Genomic DNA, 23,374 nt, shown 5'->3' on the forward strand with positions numbered 1-23,374 from the left:
TGCCTTAACAGTGCCCGGCATGTCGTAAGCACTGTCAGAACTAAATCAGTTGACACTATCCCTGCAGGGGCAAGTAGCCTTTTACATAGGCAAAAGACACCACCACAGCTCAAAGCTCAAGATTTTGAGAGCTTGGTAGAATCATCTGCTTTGTTAGCAGGGGTATCCCTAAAGCCTAGAATGATGCTGGGCACATGCAGGCATCAACAAAATAATTCCCGAACATATGCAAACTGTTGCCAGGAGAATTGATCAAATTCACAAAACTGGTAACAGCCAGCATTTTTTGAGCAGTGAATGTTATACGCCCAACACCTTTCTGCTTTACATGAATTAACTCAATCCTCAGAACAACCCCACAGAGCTGGATCTATCTGCATTTTATATGTGATGAAAGAGGTAAAAAGATTCAGACTCTGGCTGAAGGTAACAGTACTAGGAAGTGAAGAAACCTATACCCAAGCCTGGTTGGAACAGTATTCGAAGTTGGAACTTGAGATAATTTTTGTCAAGCAATTTAAATTCAGTTCCATTTCTATGACCTTGAGTCGGCATGTCACTTAACAAGTGTCTTAACAGATACCTAATACCTAGAGGCAAGAGGGTTCAAATGAGAGTACATAAATCAGAGTAAAGCTATTTGTTTCCTAACACTATCACACTCCAGCATTACCTCCCACCTCTTTTCAGTTAGGGTGGTGCCAAGTTTGGCAAACGGGCTCATTTTCATTCTAGTTCCTAGTGATTTGGAACCACAAATTCTTTCATCGGTAAGTCATAGTTTTAAGTAACCGATGAGTTGTAAATTGCGACAGGAGGGACCAATAAGCCTTTCATGCACCACACAAGCCTATGTCCTGTGAACCACACTCCTTCCTGCTGGTTTGACAACCAGGACCCAGACTGGGGGCCTCTCCCTTGTCCCACTAGGAATGGCTTCTCTGACCAGGCCTCAGCAATCTGGTGTAAAAAAGCCACCTGGGTGATTAACACCAGTGCTAATAAGGTTCGAAACCCTCATCAATGGTTTTCAATCCAAAGCACCTGGTCCCTACCCAGAGGTGTTTTTGATGCCACAGTGCAGGAAAGGGGAACAGATTCTCCCGGCATGTAATGGGACAAAGCCAGAAATGTTAATTCTCTTCAGGGAAAAACTACCCACAGAAACGTCAGGAGTAGCGTTTCTGGCAAACAGTTCAGTGGATCATATTTTACCCACTGAGGGATCATTAAAGGACTATCAGGCTGAGAACAGTAGCTTAAGTCTCACAAAGATAACTTCTCAGATTTTCCCGGTCAGTCCGTCATCCACCATCCGCCGATGTCTCCCATTCCATGAATGTTCCCCCTTTCCCAGTCTAGTAACACATGCAGCAGTCAGACACAGGGATTTTTTGTATTTTAATGATTGAAACCAAAAAGATTTAAAACCGCAGCTTCTGGAAGAACCACTTGTTTTTGCCCGTCTTGTACCTAGAGGACGAGGGCGGGGGGGAAAAAAAGACACCAATGAGGACAACAGAGAAATGGAATTTCTTTCACAGGGAATACTGAAACTGTACCTCAACAATTACCAACCAAAGAGTACTTACCTCTCCTCAAATTTGACTTTGGCCTCCCGCCGGGCCTTGCGTTTAAGAGCAGGGTCTCTGAAGACATCCTTGTTGACAACAGTTTTGTCCAAGGGGATATCCACCGAATACCTGGGGAGTGATGGGAGGACCAGTTCATGTGCTGTCGGGGCCTTCACAAGCCCCCCAAGCCTTCCTGGGACATTGAAGTATCAGGTGTGACTCCACAAGAGTAATCACTGCAAGCTGTGCCAAAGTCCTAATGACTTCTTTTTTTTCCTTCTGGAAATCCTTAATTTTAATGGGCTCATGGACTCAAGCTATTAAAAAACTCGACAATCCATTTTCAACTTCCCACGACTACTTTATATTTCTACATCACTTTATTAGATTTCTTTACTTCCACCACAGATAACAGCTGGCTGGCTTTTAATTTGGAAGCATTCTACTTAGTGTTGTTCAAGTTATGCCTATAGAGTCACCCAGAGTCCCACTATGAAAATGCAGAAGCCAGGCAGCTAGCCACCTCAACCTCACAGCATGCAACACTTGAGAAGCAGCTGTCCCTTTAGGCCAGCAAACCAAGAATAAACACGCAGTATTTAAGGCAGCAAGCTTTAGGCACACACTGCCAGGTTCATGCAATTGTCATTCAGGACTTTCCCGGATCTTGTATTTTATAACCCTTTATTCACTCATGCCCATTTTTGAAAACCTAGAGTATACTAGAAGATGAAAGAGGGCGGACCAGACCCTCTGCCTGTGTTTACCGTGGAGTGGAAACAAATGAAACCACCTTCACCCAACAGCCAAAGAGCTTACAGGTGAGGAGAGACAGGTAAACAAAGAATAGGCTTACGAGACTTTTCAATCCTGCTTGGTTAAATCAGGGAAGTCTTCATAGAAAAAGACTAAATCTAGGCCTTTAAGGGGGAATACAGCCCCAAGACAGATGACAGAGGCAAGACCGGAAACCATGGCTACTTTATAAGCTATAGAATGACAAAACGAAAACAGCGTCCCTTCCCACCATCGGAATAGGTGCAAGGTTATCTCTGGACTCATTCCCACTTCTTGAAATGCTCACCTTGTGGGCATGAGGTGATTATAGTTATACACTTTCACAAAAGACTTGATCTTTGACCTTTTGGCAATTTTCTTCTTGCCCATGGCAGCTGTCACTTTGCGGGGATAACGGTCAATTCCAGCTACCAGAGCATGGCTGTAGGGGCGGTCTGAGGTGCCATCATCAATGTTCTAAATGAGAAGGAATTACATTTGATGTTAACTGAGAGCCTATGTAGTCCCCATGCTAGATGACAGGAGGGGTGGAAAAATAAACCCAACCCGAAGTCTCTGAGGCCTACTATGTAAAGAGAAAAAAACCACATAATACAAGCCCTATACAAGGTGTCCAGAGAGTTAACAGGAACAGAAATCCAGAAAGGCTTCCGGAGATTAAGGGGTTTAAAAAAATAAGAAACATCTATTGCATGCTTGATATGCGCCAAGCACAGTGCTTAGAATTTTACATCTAATAACTTCCTACATGGTTACGCTACTGCTGTTGGTTGCCACTGATCGCAACTCATGACCACCCTACAAGGCAGTGATCTTTCAGGTGCAGATCACCAGGCCTGTATTCCGAATCACCTCTGAGTGGGTTTGAACTGTTAACCTTTCAGCTAGCACTGACCACTTAACCATTTGTCACCCAGGGACTCCTGGTTACACTGCTACTAAGGGGTAAGGCCAGGACTCAAACAATGGCAGCCTAACTCCAGACCCTGCATGTTCCACCACCATAAGACCAGTTTCAGGCAGATGGGGGAGGGGGAATCAGAGATACTCCCGAGTCTTAACAGCAAAAAACAACAGTGCATGTGGCTGGAGCCTAGGGCAATCTGGCAGGAGGGCACAGAAAGGTAGGAAAGAGGTAAATAAGGTATAGAACATGCTAAGCTGAGTTTGAAGCAAAGATATACCAATTTCTTAATGAGAAATCTGGTGTCTCTTTGCTCAAGAACTTTTTGCAAGACGTCTTTTTTCCTGACTACCATGAAAAAGGTGATCATTTTGACCACAAACGACTTCTATTCTTAGAGTTCCAGCTACACCACTTACTACTTGTACGACCTAAGGTAAATTTCTTCACATCTCTGACTCTTGCTACCAAGACTGAACAAGACAACACCCGTAAAGTACTGACACTGCAGGGGTTCAATAAATGTTGGCCGCTATCCTTGTTATTTAAAGTCTCTTTGGTGGAAAACACATTAGGTATTAGGTACCTGACACATTTCACGTTTTGTATCTTGCATTCTCTTTTCTCTAAAGCCCTCATGCATTCATTCTCCCAACCCACAACGCTCAGTGGTGACTACCCCAGAACCTCCGAAGCCTCCCGGGTTTCCGCAACACGAGGGCGTAGAGGTCCCCGAGGCTGATACCTTCACAATGACGGCCTTACGTCCGGAGTAGCGTCCGGCCAGGACCAGCACCACCTTCCCAGGTTTCATGAACTTGCCCATTTCTGCAAAGAGCAAGAAAGGTTGCTCAGAAATCCGCAGAGTCCAGGCCACAGGCCCGGATCTTCAGACTGCGCTCACTGCCGACCTGGCCCAGGCGGCCCGCAGGCCCTGGTAGCAAGACCGGATCCCCTACGAAGCCACCAGAGGCCGAGGAACAGGATGCATCTAGCGCCGCCCTGCAATCCGACCCCCTGGCCGCGGATGGAGGCGGATTGAAGCCCCTTCCCCTGCCTCTACTTACCAACAGTTACCACCTATGCCGACAGCCGAAAAGAAGAAACACCACTTCCGTTGACGTTTCACGGTGGTGAGAAGTGACCTCACTTCCGGTCCCGCCCCTTAGGGCTCGCTCGAAAGTATGTTGTGGGCGGAAGAAGCTCGTGAGGAAAGAGCAGGACCTGGCGGAACACTTATTTGAATCAAACTTTATTAGTAGCTCCGGTAGTGGATAAAACAAAGGAGTGCTGTGTGTGGTGCACTGATGGTAGAGGTGGGACAGCTTGTGTGCATGCACCCATTTTGGCTCAGCTGCTCTGCTACTGGAGCTAGTTGCGAGGCAGTCTGAACTCCACTGTTTTTTGCCTTAGAAGATTCAAAGAACAAAATGGGACATTATTGGTGATTTTTTTTTTTTTTTTTACTGTATGCAAGAGTTGTTTGTTGGAGCCCTCGTGGCGCAGTGGTTAAGCGGTTGGCTGCTAACCAAAAACAAGCAGCTCCTTGGAAACCCTATGGGGCAGTTTTAGTCTGTCCTGTAGAGTCGCTATGAGTTGAAATCTACTCAACGGCAATGGGCTTGATTTGTTTTTTTGTGTGCACTCTGTTAGGTGCATAAAGAAGGAGAGACAAAGATCAAACGAGGGTTCTTTTCCACAACGTTTAGATGATGCCACAGACATTAAAAAAAAAAACACAGACATTACCAACTAGAATAAGCAGTGAAGGAAGGTGAAGGTGATAATAGCATCTATTTACCCTGTGCCAGGCAGAGTTATCTCATTATGGTACAGTATCTCATTTGATTCTCATAACAACACTGGGCAAGAGGTACTATCATTATCTCCATTCTACCGTTGAAAAAACTGAAACTTAGGGAGTTTAAATAACTTGCTCAAAGTCCATAGCTATTGAGTAGTGGAGCTGGAACTCAGGCCCAAGCAGTCTAACTCCTGAACTCATGCTTTTCACCATGTCATCATACAGATCACCTGTTCTGTGCCAGACAAAGTGCTAGGCACTTTATATAATTCAATAGCCTGTTTAATCCTTGTAATTCTGCATCTTGAGTATTTTCTTCCCATTTAGGCATGAGGAAATAAAGATTCAGAGAGGATAAGTTACCTGTCTTGGATTGAAACTGACTAGTGGCATAGACGGGATTCAAATCTAGATCCAGAACCCAAGTCTAGTTGGCACTCAAACAGAATTCTTCATCACTCCCAAGAAGAGTGTTTTTAGATAGTGTTCAAAAAAAAAGCCCATTCCACAGTTTCTGCTCATCTGAACATTGAAGACCCTATAGAACTAGTCTTGAGGCAAGAGGTGGGAACAATCACAGTTTCATCAGTTAGCTTCTTGAGGCTCTCCAGGGACCAAATTCCCCAGCAGCTCTCAGGACGCCATCTGATGGTTTATCATACTAATTATGTAGTTGTATTCTTATATCCAATTAAAATAATTTGTATTACGAAATTTTAGGGTTGGAAGGGACATCGGAGATCATCTACTCCGGCCTCTCACTTCAAGATGAGAGGACAGTTCTAGAGCATCAAAATCACATACTCCCATTGCCACCGAGTCGATTCCAACTCACAGGAACCCTATACGACAGAGAACTGCTCCATTAGGTTTCTAAGGCTGTAATCTTTATGGAAGCAAACTATCTTTTTTCCCATGGAGCAACTGGTGGGTTCGAACTGCCGACCTTTCGGTTAGCGGCTGAGTGCTTAACCACTCTGCCACCAACTAGAGCCTTTTCTCACATATTGCCAGCCTCCAAATCAGTTAACTAAATCCTGTAAATTTTGCCTTATATCTTCTAAACCTACTTTCATTTCTATCCTTTTCCACCTTCTCTAACTGACCTGACCCCAGTTCTTCCTCTTCTTCAATCACTTCTCAAACTTTAGTGTGGATCAGAATCACCTAGGATGCTGGTTAAAGATGCATCTCCAATTCCAGGAGATTCTGATTCAGGTTTGGAGTGGAGATGTATGATCTATAAATATTTTGAGAAACTGCTCTAAACACAACTCTAAGCCCAGCACTAAAATCCTTTATTGGCTCTCTGCTTCTATAGTTTGAATTCTCACTCCCGCCTAGCCTTCCTTCAGCACAAGTTCTGTGACTCCTCCACACCCCTCATAAACCCCTAGGACCCAGCCAGCCAAACCTCTTCCAAGCCCTGGGGGCTTTACTCAGGCTGTTCCAGGTGTGTCAGCTCTTCCCCTCCACATAGGCAGGGGTAGCGGGGGTGGAGGTAGGAAACCTACCCAAATCCTCTCCAACCTTCAAGGCCATTCCTAAACTGGCTCAGGTAAAATTAATCTCTCCTTTGTCTGTTCTCTCTCAGTAATTTCTACTTACCTTTATTACAAAATATATATAGTTGGTTTGGATCAGTGGCTCTTAAAAGTGTGGCTCAGATCAGAAGCATCACCATTACCTGGGAACTTACTAGAAATGCAGATTCTCATACCTCACACCGGACCTACTGAATCAAAAATTCTGGGGGCATTTTAACTCCCAGCAATCTGTCTTTTAACAACCTACTCATCATCTCCAATTGGCTAGGCTATCTCCTTCATTAAATTGTGTGTTCCTCGAGGCCAGGGAGTATGTTTTCTATCCCCAGCATCTAGCCTGACTAAGGCAGTTGGTTGGTGCTCGCTAGTATACGAATGAATACACAGCATCTTAAAATCTCTAACAACGCTTCGCAGATCATACTCGTACTAAAACAGAACACATTCATTTTCTCAGTGACTGTGCACTTTCATTGAATACATATCCATGGCTTTTTCTTTCCATTCTTGCATAGTCTTACAGGCCCGGGCAGACTGTACCTCCTCTTCTCCCAAGTCTGGTCTGCCTCACCCCAAGCCAAGGATAGAGCTCTGTCCTCAGACATGATGCAGATGACATCAGTGACTAACAAGATTATGTGTGATTGCTGGGATGCTGGCTGGATTGTCTCAACCTATGCACGCTTTATGGTTTCCTGAAGAACTTGGAAGAACAATGTCTGTCCATCTCCCTATAGCCTAGTCCTTTGGCAGCTGAAATTCCTGGCAGGTATGTGGACAATACCTTCTCCTCCCCAGACTGATGGTAGAGTAAGAGGATGGGGGAAGGAGAGAAACAAAAAATCTAGAACAAGCATGATACAATAATGTAGCATGATAGAGCAGAAAGACCATAGGCTTTGGAGCCAGGCAGTTTTAGTTCAAATCCCATCTCTTCTACTGTGTAAGCCTGTGGTTCTGTTTCTTTAGCTGAAAAACGGGGATACTGCCTTACTAGTAAGAATTAAATTAGGATGACACATACACAAATGTCTCCCATGATGCTAGAGCCTTAAGACAAGTTAATTTATGTAAGGCTTCAAAATAGGCAATACTGTGGTGATCCTAGGGCTATGCCATACCACCCACCCTAAATGACTTCAGGCAAACGGATTCCAAAGTGCCAGTTCCAAAAGTGGCATGTGGGGAGACCCGCTGTGGAGATAGGTCTGTAGCCTGGACTGGAGGCAATGATAATGCTAAATGTACTTTTTAGTGAAACAATATTAAGAAAAAAGGAAAACCAAAGCTGAGTTGATTCAGGACAGGGAGGAGGCAGAAAGGTAAGGAGCCAGAGAGCTCTCAAGGAAATATTGGTCTCGATCAGATAGGCTGATAATGCCCAGACAGACTTACAAAGCAAGGCTGAGGGCTAGTCTCTAAAGTCTGTACGGAGAAATTACACAAAATACTATGATTTTATTAGCAACCACGGATATATCATCTTTCACATCATTTTACACTTAAGCTCCTTCACACAGAAGGTGGACTAATTCTACAGAAATATCAATAATGCATTTACAGAAGTAACACATTCCTGAAAAAGAGATTAAGTTAAAATGCACTACATAATAGTGTGACAGAGAAGGTGCAGCTGGCAATTGAATACATGAACACAATGCTGAATCAGTAGTATTTGGAGCCCGCCGAGTTTTCCAAAAAGTTAATGGTATTTTTTCCCATCTTTGGTCAGTCCTGGAGCAGTACCCACCACAAGCAGATGAACAAACGTGAACTAAAAAGGCTAAAATACTGAAGACCAAATAGGACCACTCTACAGCCAGTTTTACAATGAAATACTCAACCCTCCTGCCTGTAAACAGTGATCTGCTGTAATACCTAATCCCCCATCCTAGTATCTGTAGTGGGAATGGACTGGAAGAATACACTTAAGCCATTATCTGAGGGAGAGGTGCAAGATCAGACCTCCTTCATCATCCTGTCTCCAAGACAAGTGGTGCTTGGTGAACCACACCCAGGGGGAGTTGCTGCTGGTTACCAGCGTGTGTTCCCTACATTTGTCAGGAGTCTCTGAAGCAGTAGATCTCTAATACATTTACTTCTAAAAAAAACTTATCAGTGTCTTATTGGAAGGTGTGTAGAGGAAAGTCTACTTGCCAGAGGACATATTCCCAGACATTGGTTCTCCTTCCTTATAAACAGCTCTGCTCCAAGACAACAAAAGAACCATTGTCTGTGCTGTGAGAAGAGGACTACCAGGTCAGGGTCAGGTTTCAGTTCTTAGCTTTACAAAAAGGACTTATATTAAAATCAACTTGAGGTTAACTTCCTCAGAAATATTGTTTCTCACACAGTCTCATTCCTAGTTTAGAGGCAGTTCCGCCTTCCCTGGGTCAGGAAGAAAGAGGAATTAGTATTCTTAAAGAGAAATTTAAACTCTGGCCCTAGGGTTCTCAGACCTCCTTCAAGTAAAAATGGCTCCCAACTTGACTAACAGGAACCTCAAGTTGAATGTCTTCCAGGACCAGTAACTCATGTTGTCACTTACTGCCATAAAGAGAATAGTTAGAGCAACCTGAGCTTTCTAACAATCAGACATGGTACAATGAGCTGGTGCGTAACTGTGTGTCATGCCAGATATCTTTTATACAGGCCCAAACATATGTGCCCATATGTGCACTGTGGTCACAAACCTGGGCAGAACCTTTTTAATAAGTGGGTCTCCTGCATATCTTTCTGAGGTGCTAAGTTGCAGTCATTTGGCTGGCCACTGAAGCAGAGTCAGGGAGCATTTTTAACTCCTCCCCCATCCTAGAAGACTAACACATTTATCTCTACTGAGGCAGTGGTCTAGGGCCAGGGCATTCAAATCAAAAGGCATCTTTGATGTTCTTGAGCTGGCGCACAGCCAGGTCTACAGGGAGGCTGAACTTGAGGCTGCTGAGGCGACTGAGCAGGTTGAGGGCACTCTCAAAGCCTGTGTGTGCCATGTAGCTCCAGGGCTGGTAGTGGGGCTCAATGAGCGACCCCGACTTGCAGATGAGGTTCACCCAGGACACCAGACGCTGCTCATTCAGTGCCATGCACACCAAGGCCTTTAGCTCTGAGTCTGCGCTGCGCTTAAAAGGGTCGTGCTCCGTCAGCACCATGTGGATGGCTGTCAGTAGGCTCTGTTTGGGGGTTACAACAGTACCCCCCATCACAGGCAGAGCAAAGGACTGGGAGAGCTTCCGGGCTGGAGATTCCACATAAGCACGGCCATTCTTAGCATGGTAGTACTTTACAAAGAGCTCCCAGGGGTGCATGGCCTCAGGGGCCGAGGAGAAGGCTGGTAGCAAACAAGCAATGGGGGCCATGACAAGGCTCATGCCTGGAGAGGAGGCGTATAGCCCATGGGCCAGCAGGTCTCTGACGGCCACTGTCAGCTCCTTCCGCACAGCCATGGTCAGCTCATCCTTGCCTCTCAGAGACAGGTCCTGGAGGTTGGCAGAGGTGACAACATGGTCATGTGGCTGATGCCTCAAGGCTAGCTGTTTCACTCGGTCTACTGATACCTCCAGCCGCTTTAGTAAGGGACAGTAGTCCCTGTCAGCCTGGCCCGTCGGCCACAGGGTTTGTGGAATGTGGCCCGTGGCACAACCGAACTGGCTAACAGCAAAGATCTGGAGCACGGCCAGTGCTCGCCGCATCAGATGCAGCCCCCTCTCCTGAGCCCTCTTCACATCTTCTGGCTTCGCTGTTTAAAAAAAGGACAATGACTTATCAGCGAGAGGTCATATTGCACAGAGGCACATCCAACAAGTCACAGCTGAGATCAAGTCTTGCTTCTGAACTATAGTACAAGCTCATACACCCAAGAGCCTAGGGTGTAGCTAGATTTACCCTTTCTTTTTTTTATTGTTAATAAACCACTTTATTGGGATATAATTCATATACCATATAATACATCCATTTAAAATGTATAATTCCTTTTTTTTTTTGTATATTCAGTGTTGTGCAACCATCATCACAATAACTTTTCGGATATTTTCATCACCCCAAAAAGAAACCCTGTACTACTAGCAGTCCTCCTCATTTCACACCCACCCCCCTAATCCTAAAAAAAAAAATAATCCTAGGCAACCATTAATCTACTTTCTGTCTCTATGCTGTGCCTGTTCTGGAAGCTGTACTTACCTCTGCCATTTCCTGGAGGCAGTCTGCTGCTGCCTGTTCTGGTGTAGCCACTTCCTGTCTTCCCACTGGCCTTGCACTCACAGTGCCCAGCACCTGTCTGCAAGGGGCTTCCCACTTCATCTGTGATGAGAAGTTACAAAGACAAGACACTTATTAGCCCTTTATGGCAGATTTTTCAAGGAAAAATAAGACTTACTAGTGCCTACCACATGACAAGAATTTTACAAATATTATCTCATTTAATGGCCTATAACACTGACTGGCTCAATAAATATTTGCTGAGTGAATAAAGAATGAATCACTGCTTTATGGATGAGAAGAGCAAGACTGATCAGCTCAGTAACCTGTCCAAGGACATGAAGCCAGTAAGTGGCAGAGCTGGGATTTCAACTCTGCTTGGTTCTAAAACCCATGTTTTTTCTACTCTACCATACTGGTTCCCTTACTAAGTAATCGAACCTCTTAACCAGTACATCAAGAACCGGCACCTTTAGGTATTAGTGTAATTTATTATTATGTCCACCCTTCTCTCCCTGCCCCCTCTTCTGACCTTGGATGAAGCTGATGAACATCTCGAGGTCTCGGATCTGAGTTTTCAACTGTTCAACCAACTGTTCTTTCACCCGGGCTGGGTTAACGATCTGAGCCACAGCCGCATCCACACGCTGACGGAGCTCTTCAGTGGATAGTGAGCTAATGTCCTCATTCAGGTTCATGTCCAGTTTCCTTATTAACTCATCTATGATCACCTATGAGACCACATGCAATGAGCATTTTTCAGGGAGAGCGTTAGGGAGAAGAAGGAAAGTGGTAACTAGTAGGCCTTCGACCCTGAAATAGAAATCAAAGACACACACAACTCCCAATATGTGATAGAAAATGGTGCTACTGCTAATCAGGCTGAGGGCTCAGATTCTCCACTTCTCTTACAGTAACAAGAACCTTTTGTTCCTCTTGGAAAGAAATGATTCCTCTCACCCGCTGCAAATTTTCTACCAGGCCAGTCAGTTTTCACTCAGGAGAACAACAGTGTGAATATTTAGGCTATAAGAGAATACTGATTTCTCTTAGTTTCTAGTTCTTCTCATTCTTTCTCACCCCATTTTAGTCAACTAAAGAAAAATCTCCACGTAATGACACGGTACATTACAGCCAAAAAATAATACACTAGTGACATTATTAGAACCAATTTGAACCTTGGTAATGTTAATTCCAGCCCAGCCAGGAAAACAGCCATATCACAGGCTTAAATATAACATGTAGGGGAAGCTGTAGCTGTATCTTTTCTAACAGATTTGCTAGTCTACCCAGATCCTGCTTAAGTAAATACAGTATTAAAGTCAGTCTGGATTCCTCACATATTTATCAACTGATGGTGGGCAGCAGTGCCCAAACAGAGCTGTTTCAATTACCAAGTGAAAGAAATTATTGTTATTATTATACTATTACTACTACTATTATTAATAATGGCCATCAAAAAGGAAGAGCTCAATCATTCTATTACAAAGTTCTGGAACCTGAGCTTTCCATGCGTGACTAAAGAACGGTCCCGTGTAATATAACATTTCCCTTTGATTTGTGCTGTTTCGGGGATTCTTGGTAAGGCCCAGTGAGAGGGAGCTAGGAGAGGATGTCCTGAGAATACTGGAAGCGACAAGTTAACCTTAGGCAGTGGTGGAGGTGCCTCTGAGGTCTGCTCACCCGCTGTCTTTCCAAGACCACGGACTGCGGCAGGGAGTCATAGCTGCCCTCTTGGTAAGCAAAAGTTTCCAGGTCATCTAGCTGGGTCTTGAGCTGCAGTATCAGCTCCCTCTGCTTCTCCCTTTGGGTTTCCAGACGCTCCCGTTTCTCCTGCTCACTCTAAGATAAGAAAAACACTTAGGTCTATTTTCAGGGTATATTAAGAATCCTGTCAAGCCAATAATGACGAGTAAAATATAAAAATGTTTCCAGATAATCCAAATGAAATACACAATTTATAAGGCATGTTCAAAAATAAGAATAATTATTTCATCCTGGGCAATTTATTAAATGTGTTTCTGTTAAGAAAGTATCTGTCCCTCCTTAAAAATAGGATACGAATATAATGGGGCCTTCTGTTAAGACTCTTTTTCTCTGAGGTCTACTTAGTGTTAAGATAATTCATCTTAGCCAAGACAGCCTCCTAGGAATTAAACCTGCCATCCTCCCCAGCCAATTATCACAGCAGGACTCCTGAGTACTTTGTGTCATCAAAGTTTGCAATAGACTCTGCAGATAAGAGAAAGACTTCATAACTACAGCCAGTTTTCTTAGGGTTCAAAGCCCTTCCACAGGTTCTCGAGGCACTGAGAAAAATCCAGAAGCCAAGTAAAGGGAGTGAGAAGGCAACAATGTTTAAAAAAAAGGTCTGATAGTCACCAGGTAGTGTATGCATTCAAATTATTCAAACTCTTCAGGGTGGTAAAGTTTTGCCAGTGTATTCTCAAGCACTGGCTCTTCCTTGCCTTTCTTGAGTATCAAAAACAAAACGAAGCAAAACCAGCGAATTATTTGTAGGTCTAAGGCTGCTGTTTGGGACCCTAGTGGTGCAGTGGCTGAAAGCTTGGCTGCTAACCAAAAAGGCTGACAGTTCAAATCCACCAGTCACTTCTTGGAAACCCAATGGGGCAGTTCTACTTTGTCCTATAGGGTCCCTATGAGTTGGAATCAACTCGACGGCAACGGGTTTGGTTTCTAAGACTGCCGTTTAACTAGAAGCCTGTAAATCTATAGGATATTAAATATAGCCTTAAAATGGTACTTACCAAACCCTCCAGAAGTAAGGCAAGAGAGAGAACAAATGAAAAACAACAAATAAGCTCTTCGTTCCAGCTATTTTAAAAGCAATCCTCTCGCTTTCGGTTTGCTCAGCATAAAAAGAAGTCTTTTCTGAAGATACTCCCTCTGTATTCCTTTGTACATATTGTTGCTTTTTCTTAGAATTCCACCTCTCCATCTGACCTTCAGAAGGCCTAGTTATCCTTTAAGAGAAGGTTTCCCTGGTTTCTGCAGGCAGAACCAATCATTTCTTCCTCTGCAATCTGTACACATTTCTCTAGCTCATTATCACACTGTAATTATTTGTTTAGGATTTTATGTCCCCTAGTCTATGAACTCCTTAAGGGCAAGGATATTGATTTTGTAGCCTCAGTGGCCAGCATAATGCCCGGCATAGAGTAAGCTCTTAATAGACATTTGTTGTACGTTACTGAACCGAATTAGGAACAGAATGACAAATTTCAAACAATGAACCCTCACTGGAAGAAGTTATCTAACCAGCCCCAGGAGAACTAGGTAAATTTTCTTTGTTTTTGTTTTCATTGTATACCAGCTTCGTGAAGCTATGGAAGAAAGAAACCAGTCATAAACTCCGATGCTGTTTTCATGACCATGTCTGCTGAATTCTGCCACTTGCCATGCTAGGTACAGTATGCTATTTGTTAGTGTGGGCAAACACGTTTTTAGTAGAGAGCAATAAGCTCTGGTGCAAGGCAGGAAATAATAGAAATAATTTCTAGTATAAAGTGAGATAAGAGAAAATACTGGGTTTTTTAAAAAATCTGGAACTGGTAAGAAGTAAATCATTCAGTGTAAAGATGTGTCCCACTTTGGCACCACCTGTTCATGGGTCATTGTATGCACAAGAGGTGCTTCTTAGGTGGGCCAAGTGCTACACTTTTTTTGTACATTGTTTCTGAAAGTGAAAATGAATACCAGCAAAAGGAGAGCGCATTTGTTGCTCACTCCTGAAAAAGGCCTGGCCACACTAATTCCTCCTATTCCTTAAATGTCTGGCAACTTGAGGTGGTGGTCCTTGTGCACGGAGTTGTGGGAAGGTGGAGAGAAGGGTGGAATAGTAAACACAGGATTGCACTGGAAATATTTCAGATTAAAATAAATAAGTTGGTATCTGCTATTGGTAAGTATTCTTGGCTAAAACCAATTTAAGTAGGAAGAAGGCCACATGTGGGCTGTAATTTGAATAAAAAAGTGGAGGAAAGGAGGTGTCTCTTCAACACCTCAACCAACCTATTTGTGCACTTTCAGGGAGTCAAAACCTGTAAAGAAACTTTCCCTTGGTATAGTATACATAGAGTCTCATTACTTCCCAGTGTCACTAACAAAATCGATCTTGTTGTTCCCAGTAAAAGTTCATTTAGAACACCTAGTGTATGTGTGTGTGTGTTAAAAACAACAACATTAGGAAATTCATATAAACAGGAGTTGTGTTTCTTTCAATTACTAAGAGATCTTGCTCTCACCCAAACAAGAGATTCTGAAGAATAAAGATTTTCTCTAGGTTCCAGGAAAGCACGGACAGGAAGTTCCATGGATTCCAACTCACCAGCTTTTCACATTCAAGGGCAATTTTCCCAATTTCCAGGGCTGGAGTACTCTATCAGCGAATGTGTCCAGGACTCAGGGACTTTATGAGGTGAAGGCAAGGTGAGTGGGAGCAGTACTGCTTCTGCTGCTCTGCTGCCCTTTCAATATTCCGTTTGCTTTCCACTCTCCCACTCCTCACGTCATCACACACCGGCATCTCTCCCTTCCACACCCTCCAACAGCCCGCGCACATCCGTCTCCAGCCTCCTCGTTTCCAGCACGCATACTCATTCACCACCGCCCACCCAACTCCCCCTATTTCAATATCCCCCAGGGCCAGGCCCCAGCTGCTCACCTGGTCCTCGCCCCACAACCGTGGTCGGTCCCCTGGCAGCCCGTCCCCCTCGTCGCTGGCAGGGTCCTCAGGGTCCCCGTAACCCAGGACGTGAGGGCAGCCACGGAAGGCGAAGTCCTCGAGTTCGCGCAAGAGGCGTTGCTGCTCCGCCGGCGCCCCGCGCACCACCTGGCGCAGGCGGAACTGCACCTGTGCGAAGTGCGAGGACAGTGCGAGCAGTGCCGAGTCCAGCCGCCGCCGCTCGGCCCGCAGCCGCCGCAGCGTCCGGTCCGGCGAGCCTGACGGGGAAGCCGGGGCCACGCCGGGCTCCTCGGCCGATGCCTCTTCCGAAAACGCAGCTGCCCTGGGCCCGGCCTCCGCCACTGCCCCCACTGGAGCCCAGCGCACCGTCTCGCAAGGTGACAGCGACTCCTCTTCCTCCTCCTCTTCGTCCTTCGCCTTTGGCTCAACAGCCACCACCACGGTTACCGGGTCTGCAGCCGTTTCGACAGCCGCCATCTTCCCGGAAACGCCGCCGCACGTCAGCCGCGCCCCCTGCTGCCATGGCAACGGCGCTCTGGCTAGTTGACTGGAGAGTGCGGGTGGGCGGGCTTTCAGTTCAGCTGTCATCAAGGGCAGGCCTCCCGCAGGGATTTTACTGGGTCCAATAATTTTTTTCATTGAGTGCCTATTGTGAATCAGGCACTGAGTGTGCCAAGTATTGGAGAAACATGTGAATAAGACTGAGGAGAAGTCCTCATTGAGGCCTACTTCCTTGAGGTCATTCCATATGTATACCGTCTAATTTAGCTCTCGCCATGATTTTTTTATGACCCTGGGGAGGAATCATCTTTCTCTATTCCGTATTTTTCTGGAGACCCCACAGCTGTGAAGGACTGCAGGAATTACGCTCTCCCAGAGTCTCTCCGAAATACTGATCTCTTGGCTGTCGGGCCACGCTCCCCCTCCCTCCTACCTTACCCCCTACCATATAAGGATAGGCAGCTGCTGGGGGCGTCCCCGGGATCTAAAGATAGCGGCCCCTGCCTAGGACTCCAAACCCTACTGGGCAGCGGGAGGCACCATGGCAAGGTGAGTGTCTCCAGCCGCGAAACTCCCCCTGGCCTTTCCCCCTGGAGATTCCCTGCCCCGAATCTTCTCCTGGGCGCTCCAGGTTCTGCGAGGTCCCATGGGAGTTCCAGGACCCCAGGTCTCCGTAAGTGCAGGATGAGGGGAAGTGTTACTTGAATGTTCCCCCTAACTCCGTACTTCTCCACCTTCCTAGTCCTACACTTTCGATTCTTCCCCGGTTTCACTCTCACCACACACACCCACTCCGGTCACTCCCCAGGGACTCCCTAGACCTGTCTGTCTCATTTGGCTCCACTTTGACAGAACTGGCATCGAACGTGCCTATATTTTCCCCTCCACCGCCTTTTCCAAATGCCCTCAGTCTTCCCTCTCTCACCCCTATGAAGCCCCATCTCCACTCCTATCCAGGCAGCATGCCCGGACCCTGTGGTATGACAGGCCTAAGTATGTGTTCATGGAGTTTTGCGTTGAGGACAACACCGATGCCCATGTGCTCATCGAGGACCACCGCATTGTGTTCAGGTAACCGCTCTCGCCTCCATAAGGCCAGGCTGCCCAAGAACCTTTCCTTTCTCCTAACGCCTTCAGCCCACCCTCAGCCCTCAGCCTCCTGTGTTTCCTCAGCCACGTTGTCTCCTTAGCTGCAAGAATGCCGATGGAGTGGAGTTGTACAACGAGATAGAGTTCTATGCCAAGGTGAACTCTAAGGTAAGGATGGGGTGGGACGGTAGGTCTGGATGAAAGGTTCCCCAGGGAAACTTAGAGATTCGTTCTAAACCTCAGCCCCTAAGAATGAGGTGCTCTATCTGGCAGGACTCCCGGGATAAGCGCTCTAGCCGCTCCGTTACTTGTTTTGTAAGGAAGTGGAAGGAGAATGTGGCCTGGCCCCGGCTTACAAAGGAGGATATCAAGGTGGGTGTGTGGGGAGCTGCCTGCTCCTTCTCCTGTGCTGTCTATCCATGTTCCCGGGTACCCAAGCTTGGTTAAGAGCTACAGCAGGCTACTGCTGCTAACCAAAAAGGTCAGCAGTTTGAACACACCAGCCACTCCTTGGAAACACAGTGGGGCAGTTCTACTCTGTCCTACAGGGTTGCTATGAGTTGGACTCAACTGCAAGAGGAACTTAGATCAGGAAATTACCCTTGCCTCCCTTCCCACCAATGTTTAATCGTTCACGGAGCTCTGCCAATTTGACCTCCTCAATATTCTTTATACATACATATAATTTCATTTTTGTTGTTGAGAATACACACAACAAAACATACACGAATTCAACAGTTTCTACATGTACAATTCAGTGACATTGATTAGATTCTTTCAATTGTGCAACCATTCTCACCTTCCCTTTAAGAGTTGTTCTTCTTCCATTAACTTAAACTCACTGCTACCCAAGATTCCTACCTAATCTTTAGAGTTGCTGCTGTCAATTTGATCCCATACCCCAAAAAAGCCAGTGCCGTGGAGTCGATTCTGACTCATAGCGACCCTATAGTACAGAGAAGAACTGCCCTGTAGAGTTTCCAAGGAGCATCTGGTGGATTTGAACTGCTGACCCTTTGGATAGCAGCCGTAGCACTTAACCACTACGCCACCTGGGTTTGCCATATAGGGATCCCATATGTGATCCCATATAGATATATATTAAAAGCATACATTCTTTACTAGCTCAGCTAAACCATTGTTTGGTTTTAAGAAGATTTCAAGGGATTTTTTTTGTTTAAGGTTTAAAGATTATCTCAGGGCAATAGTTTTAGGGGTTCATCCAGCTTCCATGGCTCCCGAAAATCTGGATTCTATAAGAATTTGAAATTCTGTTCTGTGTTTTCTCCCTTTTGATCAGGATTCTTCTATAGTGACCTCCTCAATACTCTTGAATCCATTACTAGGTCTCTTCCTAGTTCAGGTCTCATCCATCACTGGGTGGAGTATGCTGCATATTTTCAGCCCCACCCTCAACCCATCACCTGCTGTCCTCCAGTATGGTCTGTCTAAAACACACATTTGACTCTGTCGCTCTTCCACTTAAGACCCTCCAGTGGCTTCTTCTCCCCTAAAAGGTTGAAGACCTGCTGCCTATTGGCTAGATCTAGCTCACAAGCTTGTTTTAGCTGTCTTCACAATGTTAAAAATTGTTTTGATTGATTACTGACATTTAAAAATGCGGAGATTTCTCCTAAAAACCCAGGTCATCAGCTTTTCTTGAAAAGTGGGAGAATCCAGCCACACTAGTCTAAATTCCCAAATGCCTAGAGTTGGAGCTTTAAACGGGGCACATGTTCCACCTCACTTTATTGCTTTTCATTATCTTCCTGACTCTTTTAGGCATTTGAGCTTGTGATTTCCTGCCCTTAAATTCCAAGCCTCTTAGCATGGCACACAAGACCATGACCTAGCTATTCCTCCCTTCTGCAGCCTTATATCCAATTACTCTCTGCCTCCAACTTTACATTCCAGCCTCAGCAAACTGCCTGTAGCTCTTGCACGCACAGGCTGTTTCTCATCTATCTACTTTTGCTCACACTGTGCCTTCTTGCTGGAAAACCTCCATTACCACTCCCTTGGCCCAACTAGCCCAGTTCACCCTTCAAGGCCCTGTTCTTCTAAGAAGCCTAGGTTTCCATAACTCCATAATAGTCCCTACATAATTCCATCACCACACTTTCCCCATGGTATTATAATGATTTTTGTTTGTTTGTTTTATTGTGCTTTAGGTGAAAGTTCATAGCTCATGTTAATTTGTCATACAAAAATGTATACATGTATCATTGTGTGACATTAGTTGCAAACCCTACAATGTGACAGCATATTCCCTCTTTTCACCCCGGGTTTCCTGTGTCCATTTGACCAGCTCCTGTCCCTTCCTGCCTTCTCATCCTACCTCCAGACAGAAACTGCCCATTTGGTCTCATGTGTCTGCTTGAACCAAGAAGCACACTCTTCAGAAGTGTTATTTTACGTTTTATAGTCCAATCTAATCTTTGTCTGAAGAGTGGGCTTTGGTATTGGTTTTGGTTCTGGGTTAACAGAGTGTTCCAAGACCATGGCTTCAGGGTTTCCTCCAGTCTCAGTCAGACCATTAAGTCTGGTCTTCTCACATGAATTTGAGGTCTGCACCATACTTTTCTCCCGCTCTGCCAGGGACTGTCTGCTGTGTTCTCTGTCAGGTTGGTCACTGATGGTAGCTGGCCACCATCTAGGTCTTCTGGTCTCAGGCTGACGGAGTCTCTGGTTTATGTGGCTCTTTTGTCTTTTGGACCAATATTTCCTTTGTGTTTTTGGTGTTCTTTGTTCTCCTTTGCTCCAAGTGGGACTACTTGATGCATATTAGATGGCTGCTTGCAAGCTTTAAAGACCCCAGATACTCCTCACCAAAGTGGGATGCAGAACGTATTCTTAATAAACTTTGTTATGCCAACTGACCTAGATGTCCCCTGAAACCATGGTCCCCAGCCCCCAGCCCCAGCTACTTTGTCCTTCAAAGTGGTTGTGTTCAGGCAACTTCTTAGCTTTTGGTTTAGTCCAGTTGTGCTGGCTTCCCCTGTATTGTGTGTTGCCCTTTCCTTCACCTAAAATGATTCTTGTCTACTATCTAGTTAGTGAATTTCTGGAATTACAATGATTTTTTAACATCTCCCTCCCCTACTTACTTCTTGAAGACTGGGACAATATGTTGAACCTTTTTATACTCCCAATGCCAAGGTCAGAGTCTGGTATATAGTATGTGTTCAATAAAAAAAAAAAAGTTCAATAGGTATCTGTTAAATGAATGAGTGGATAACTTCTTTTTTTGGCTAAGTGTAAGAACTTTGGAACACAAATCTTGAAGGATTTTTTCTGACTCCAAGGAATCCAGCTTGTCTGTCTCACTTGTTTGACTCCTATGATGCCGTATTATATAGTTGTAATATATGTTATCTCCCTACTTAATCTCTAAGCTCCTGGAAGGCAGAACTCCTGTGATTTTTTTTTTTTTTTTAATCTCCTACAATGTTTAACATTGTGCTTGGCACTGAGGAGGTTCCTAGTAAATCTCCATGGATGAAAATGATGACATGGCAGCCTGGAGGGGGGCTGGCTAGTTGAAGGGGTGCTGTTGGGAAAAGTGTACCTCCATTGACTCTTTCTTCCCTCTTCCATGCACTTCTGCTGCTGCTGCCCTACCTTCAACTTTGCCTCCTCTTTTAGCCAGTGTGGCTGTCTGTGGACTTTGATAACTGGAGAGATTGGGAAGGGGATGAAGAGGTAGAGCTGGCTCATGTGGAACATTACGCGGAGGTAAGAGAGAGATAGCACCTGCTGCTTCTAGACTCTCTTGGTCATTCTCTTCGTCTTTCTACACGTTTTTGTGGGTGATTGTACCAGGGCCAGGCAGAAATATATAAGCTCCCTTGGCAAGCTCATTGGTGTTGATATTCTTTACATATTTTTGACTGTTCGTTTAGTAGAGGTGAGAGAAATGACTATTGTATTAGTAAAATGGTATAAACAGATTCGCTTACTATTCAGAGTAGAGGTTGTGTTCTTAAAATGTTTAGAAAAATCTTTTCCCACTTTTCTGTAACTCATGTTCTTGCTTCTGTTTTCTTTGTGTTAATTTTTCCTCCCTGAACCAGATAATTTTGTGGGAAGCTCAAAGTAAGCAGTATAAAATTGACATCATAGAGTAAATCACTGGTTCCCAATAAATAGCATCTTGCCATCTGTCATTTGGTTTCATAATTTCAACTAATATTTATTCAAGTCATAAAACACTAATAGACAGCAACCTGCACTAGTGAGGAGTGTGCTCTGTGTGTGTATTTAATTTTCCTTTTAAGAAGGGGATCAATTTACTTTTCCTCAATTAATTCCAGTGATGTTTTAGGGTTTTGAAGAAGGGGGCAGTTGCCCGGCTGGCCCGCCCTGGCTGGGAAGGTTTTCCTGTGGTCCATCAATATGCAAATTTCTCTTCCCTCACCCCTCTTCTCCCTTGTGACTACTATTCTCTTCCCGCCAGCTTTTGAAGAAGGTCAGCACAAAAGGACCTCCCCCTGCCATGGATGACCTGGACGTAAGTGAAGCCTGCCCTTCGGCCCTTCAGTTTCTTTTTAGCTCTTAAAAATAAGTGCCTATTCCAGCCCCTGGCACACAGTAGTTCTCAGTGTATGTTAGCTGAATCTGAATTTGCCACGGGATGTGGAGTGTTCCTCTCCAGGCTTTAGACAATCCCAGCAAGACCCTCCTCTTCTCTACCTCTCGTCTGCTTCTCCGCCCTAAGGCACCAGTCCAAGGAGCAGAGGCATTAATCAAAATTCTGAAACTAAATTATGCGTGACGTAGTGCTATTTATTGAGTACCAGTGGTATATTTTTCAAAGTTTAAATCCTTTTTTTTTTACATTAGTCTATCAAAAAGTTGTGTGGTTTAGAAAATCACAAAAGAAAACTTTGAGAGCAAGGAGTGAGCAGTGTTTGTGAACACAAATGTTCACTGTAGAATTTGAGACTCTACAGATGCTTTGGTCTTTTTTTTCCCCAGGATGATTCTGACAGCACTGATGCAAAAGGTAATTAACTTTCTATGACAGCATAAAGTTGAAGAAGAGGCTGTGGCTATCTTCCAGTCATTTGGAAAAGCTAGGGCACGGGCCTTTGTCAGCTTTTTGGCTGTCCACCGGGGTCCTCTGGGATCTGTGAACTTTCTTAGAAGCTCTTCATTAAGGCTCCCCTTCATGTTTTATTTCTCTCTCCTAGGCACTTGACTACGGCTACTGCATCAGATGGTGGGACGGAGAAGGAGACTGGTGGGGCTCCAGACTTCTCAATGATTGGCTTGCAATCTCTGCGTTTGGGCCACTCTTCAGAGTGCTCTAGAGTATTTGAATATGTGTGTCTGTGTGGCAGCATGAAAGCCAAAGAAGCATATAATTATAATAAATCTCTAGGAATTGTTCTGTCTCTTTCCTTCTTGTACTTCTTCCTCCTGGAGTCAAGCTATTACCAGAATAAGGTTCTTGCCTCTCACTGGTCAAGAATGAGCAGGTAAGGCTCGTAGTTTTCCACACAAGCAAAGCTTTATTGAAGAGGCTTGCAAGCGAAGATGAGGAGGGCCTAGAGCAACACTTACCCTCATCTCGCAGAACAAAAGACAGGCTCTAGATTTTAGAAGTTCTTGGGCAGGAAAAGATTCATGTTTATTCATAGGCACAGGTGGGATATGTTAACTAAGCAGCAGCTTTCCAAGATGGCTTCTGTCCTGGAGGCCTCTGGGATTCATAGCAGGACTTATTATGGGGTGTTGCGCCTGCGCAGTCTCTTGCTCCCTGGGTTGAATTCCCTAGCCGGGGTTGCGCCCCTCACTGCCCCTGGTGGAAGGTCACACAGCAGTCACAGGTGGATGTTGTGTGCATGTCCCTGGGCCAGGTTTTCTCCAGCTGCTTCTGAAAGGCAGTTTTAAAGATGTATGGGGGCCATTTTTAGACACCCTGCCCCATTGTTGTGCAGAATGGCTTTGTTTCTGCGCCCATTTCTTGTTACTTTGTTTGCAGATTTGGGGGCCCCTCTGTTCCCTGTCTTACTAAGTCTCTAGGTTCCACACGCAATGCCCTATTACCTCCCTGATAGTATAGCCTATTTCCCTTTTACTTGCTTCTTCTCTAACCACACTAGTCTCTTTGCTATTTCTCAAACAGGCACCCTCTGATCTCAGGGCCTTTGTTCCCTGTCTTAAAGCCTCTTCTCCCTCTAGAGTTCCTCCCAAAAGGAGGAATAGGAGTGGGTGCCAGAGATCCTGGCGCTTGTTACTGAGCTTAGAAGAAAG

The 23,374-nt window shown here is 45.1% G+C and overlaps 3 protein-coding genes across 3 annotated transcripts; 1 reads left to right on the plus strand and 2 right to left on the minus strand.

The window, feature by feature from the left end:
• Window positions 1-1,388: 1,388 nt before the first annotated feature.
• Window positions 1,389-4,443, minus strand: RPL27 (ribosomal protein L27). Its single transcript, XM_003414267.4, has 5 exons — window positions 4,344-4,443; window positions 4,022-4,104; window positions 2,659-2,828; window positions 1,593-1,703; window positions 1,389-1,473 (listed from the first exon to the last, which is right to left on the minus strand). The coding sequence occupies exons 2-5, from the start codon at window positions 4,100-4,102 to the stop codon at window positions 1,425-1,427; spliced, it is 411 nt and encodes a 136-aa protein (XP_003414315.1). The 5' UTR covers window positions 4,103-4,104; window positions 4,344-4,443; the 3' UTR covers window positions 1,389-1,424.
• A 1,495-nt stretch (window positions 4,444-5,938) lies between these two features.
• On the minus strand, window positions 5,939-16,034 carry RUNDC1 (RUN domain containing 1). Its single transcript, XM_003414266.4, has 5 exons — window positions 15,506-16,034; window positions 12,505-12,663; window positions 11,354-11,552; window positions 10,804-10,923; window positions 5,939-10,363 (listed from the first exon to the last, which is right to left on the minus strand). The coding sequence occupies exons 1-5, from the start codon at window positions 16,001-16,003 to the stop codon at window positions 9,498-9,500; spliced, it is 1,842 nt and encodes a 613-aa protein (XP_003414314.1). The 5' UTR covers window positions 16,004-16,034; the 3' UTR covers window positions 5,939-9,497.
• Window positions 16,035-16,568: 534 nt separating this feature from the next.
• PTGES3L (prostaglandin E synthase 3 like) lies at window positions 16,569-22,714 on the plus strand. Its single transcript, XM_064270313.1, has 7 exons — window positions 16,569-16,576; window positions 16,880-17,098; window positions 17,218-17,284; window positions 17,390-17,488; window positions 20,762-20,851; window positions 21,573-21,626; window positions 22,309-22,714. The coding sequence occupies exons 1-7, from the start codon at window positions 16,569-16,571 to the stop codon at window positions 22,426-22,428; spliced, it is 657 nt and encodes a 218-aa protein (XP_064126383.1). The 3' UTR covers window positions 22,429-22,714.
• Window positions 22,715-23,374: the final 660 nt, after the last annotated feature.

Source organism: Loxodonta africana, chromosome 18 (assembly GCF_030014295.1).
Source record: "Loxodonta africana isolate mLoxAfr1 chromosome 18, mLoxAfr1.hap2, whole genome shotgun sequence".
Taxonomy (NCBI): domain Eukaryota; kingdom Metazoa; phylum Chordata; class Mammalia; order Proboscidea; family Elephantidae; genus Loxodonta; species Loxodonta africana.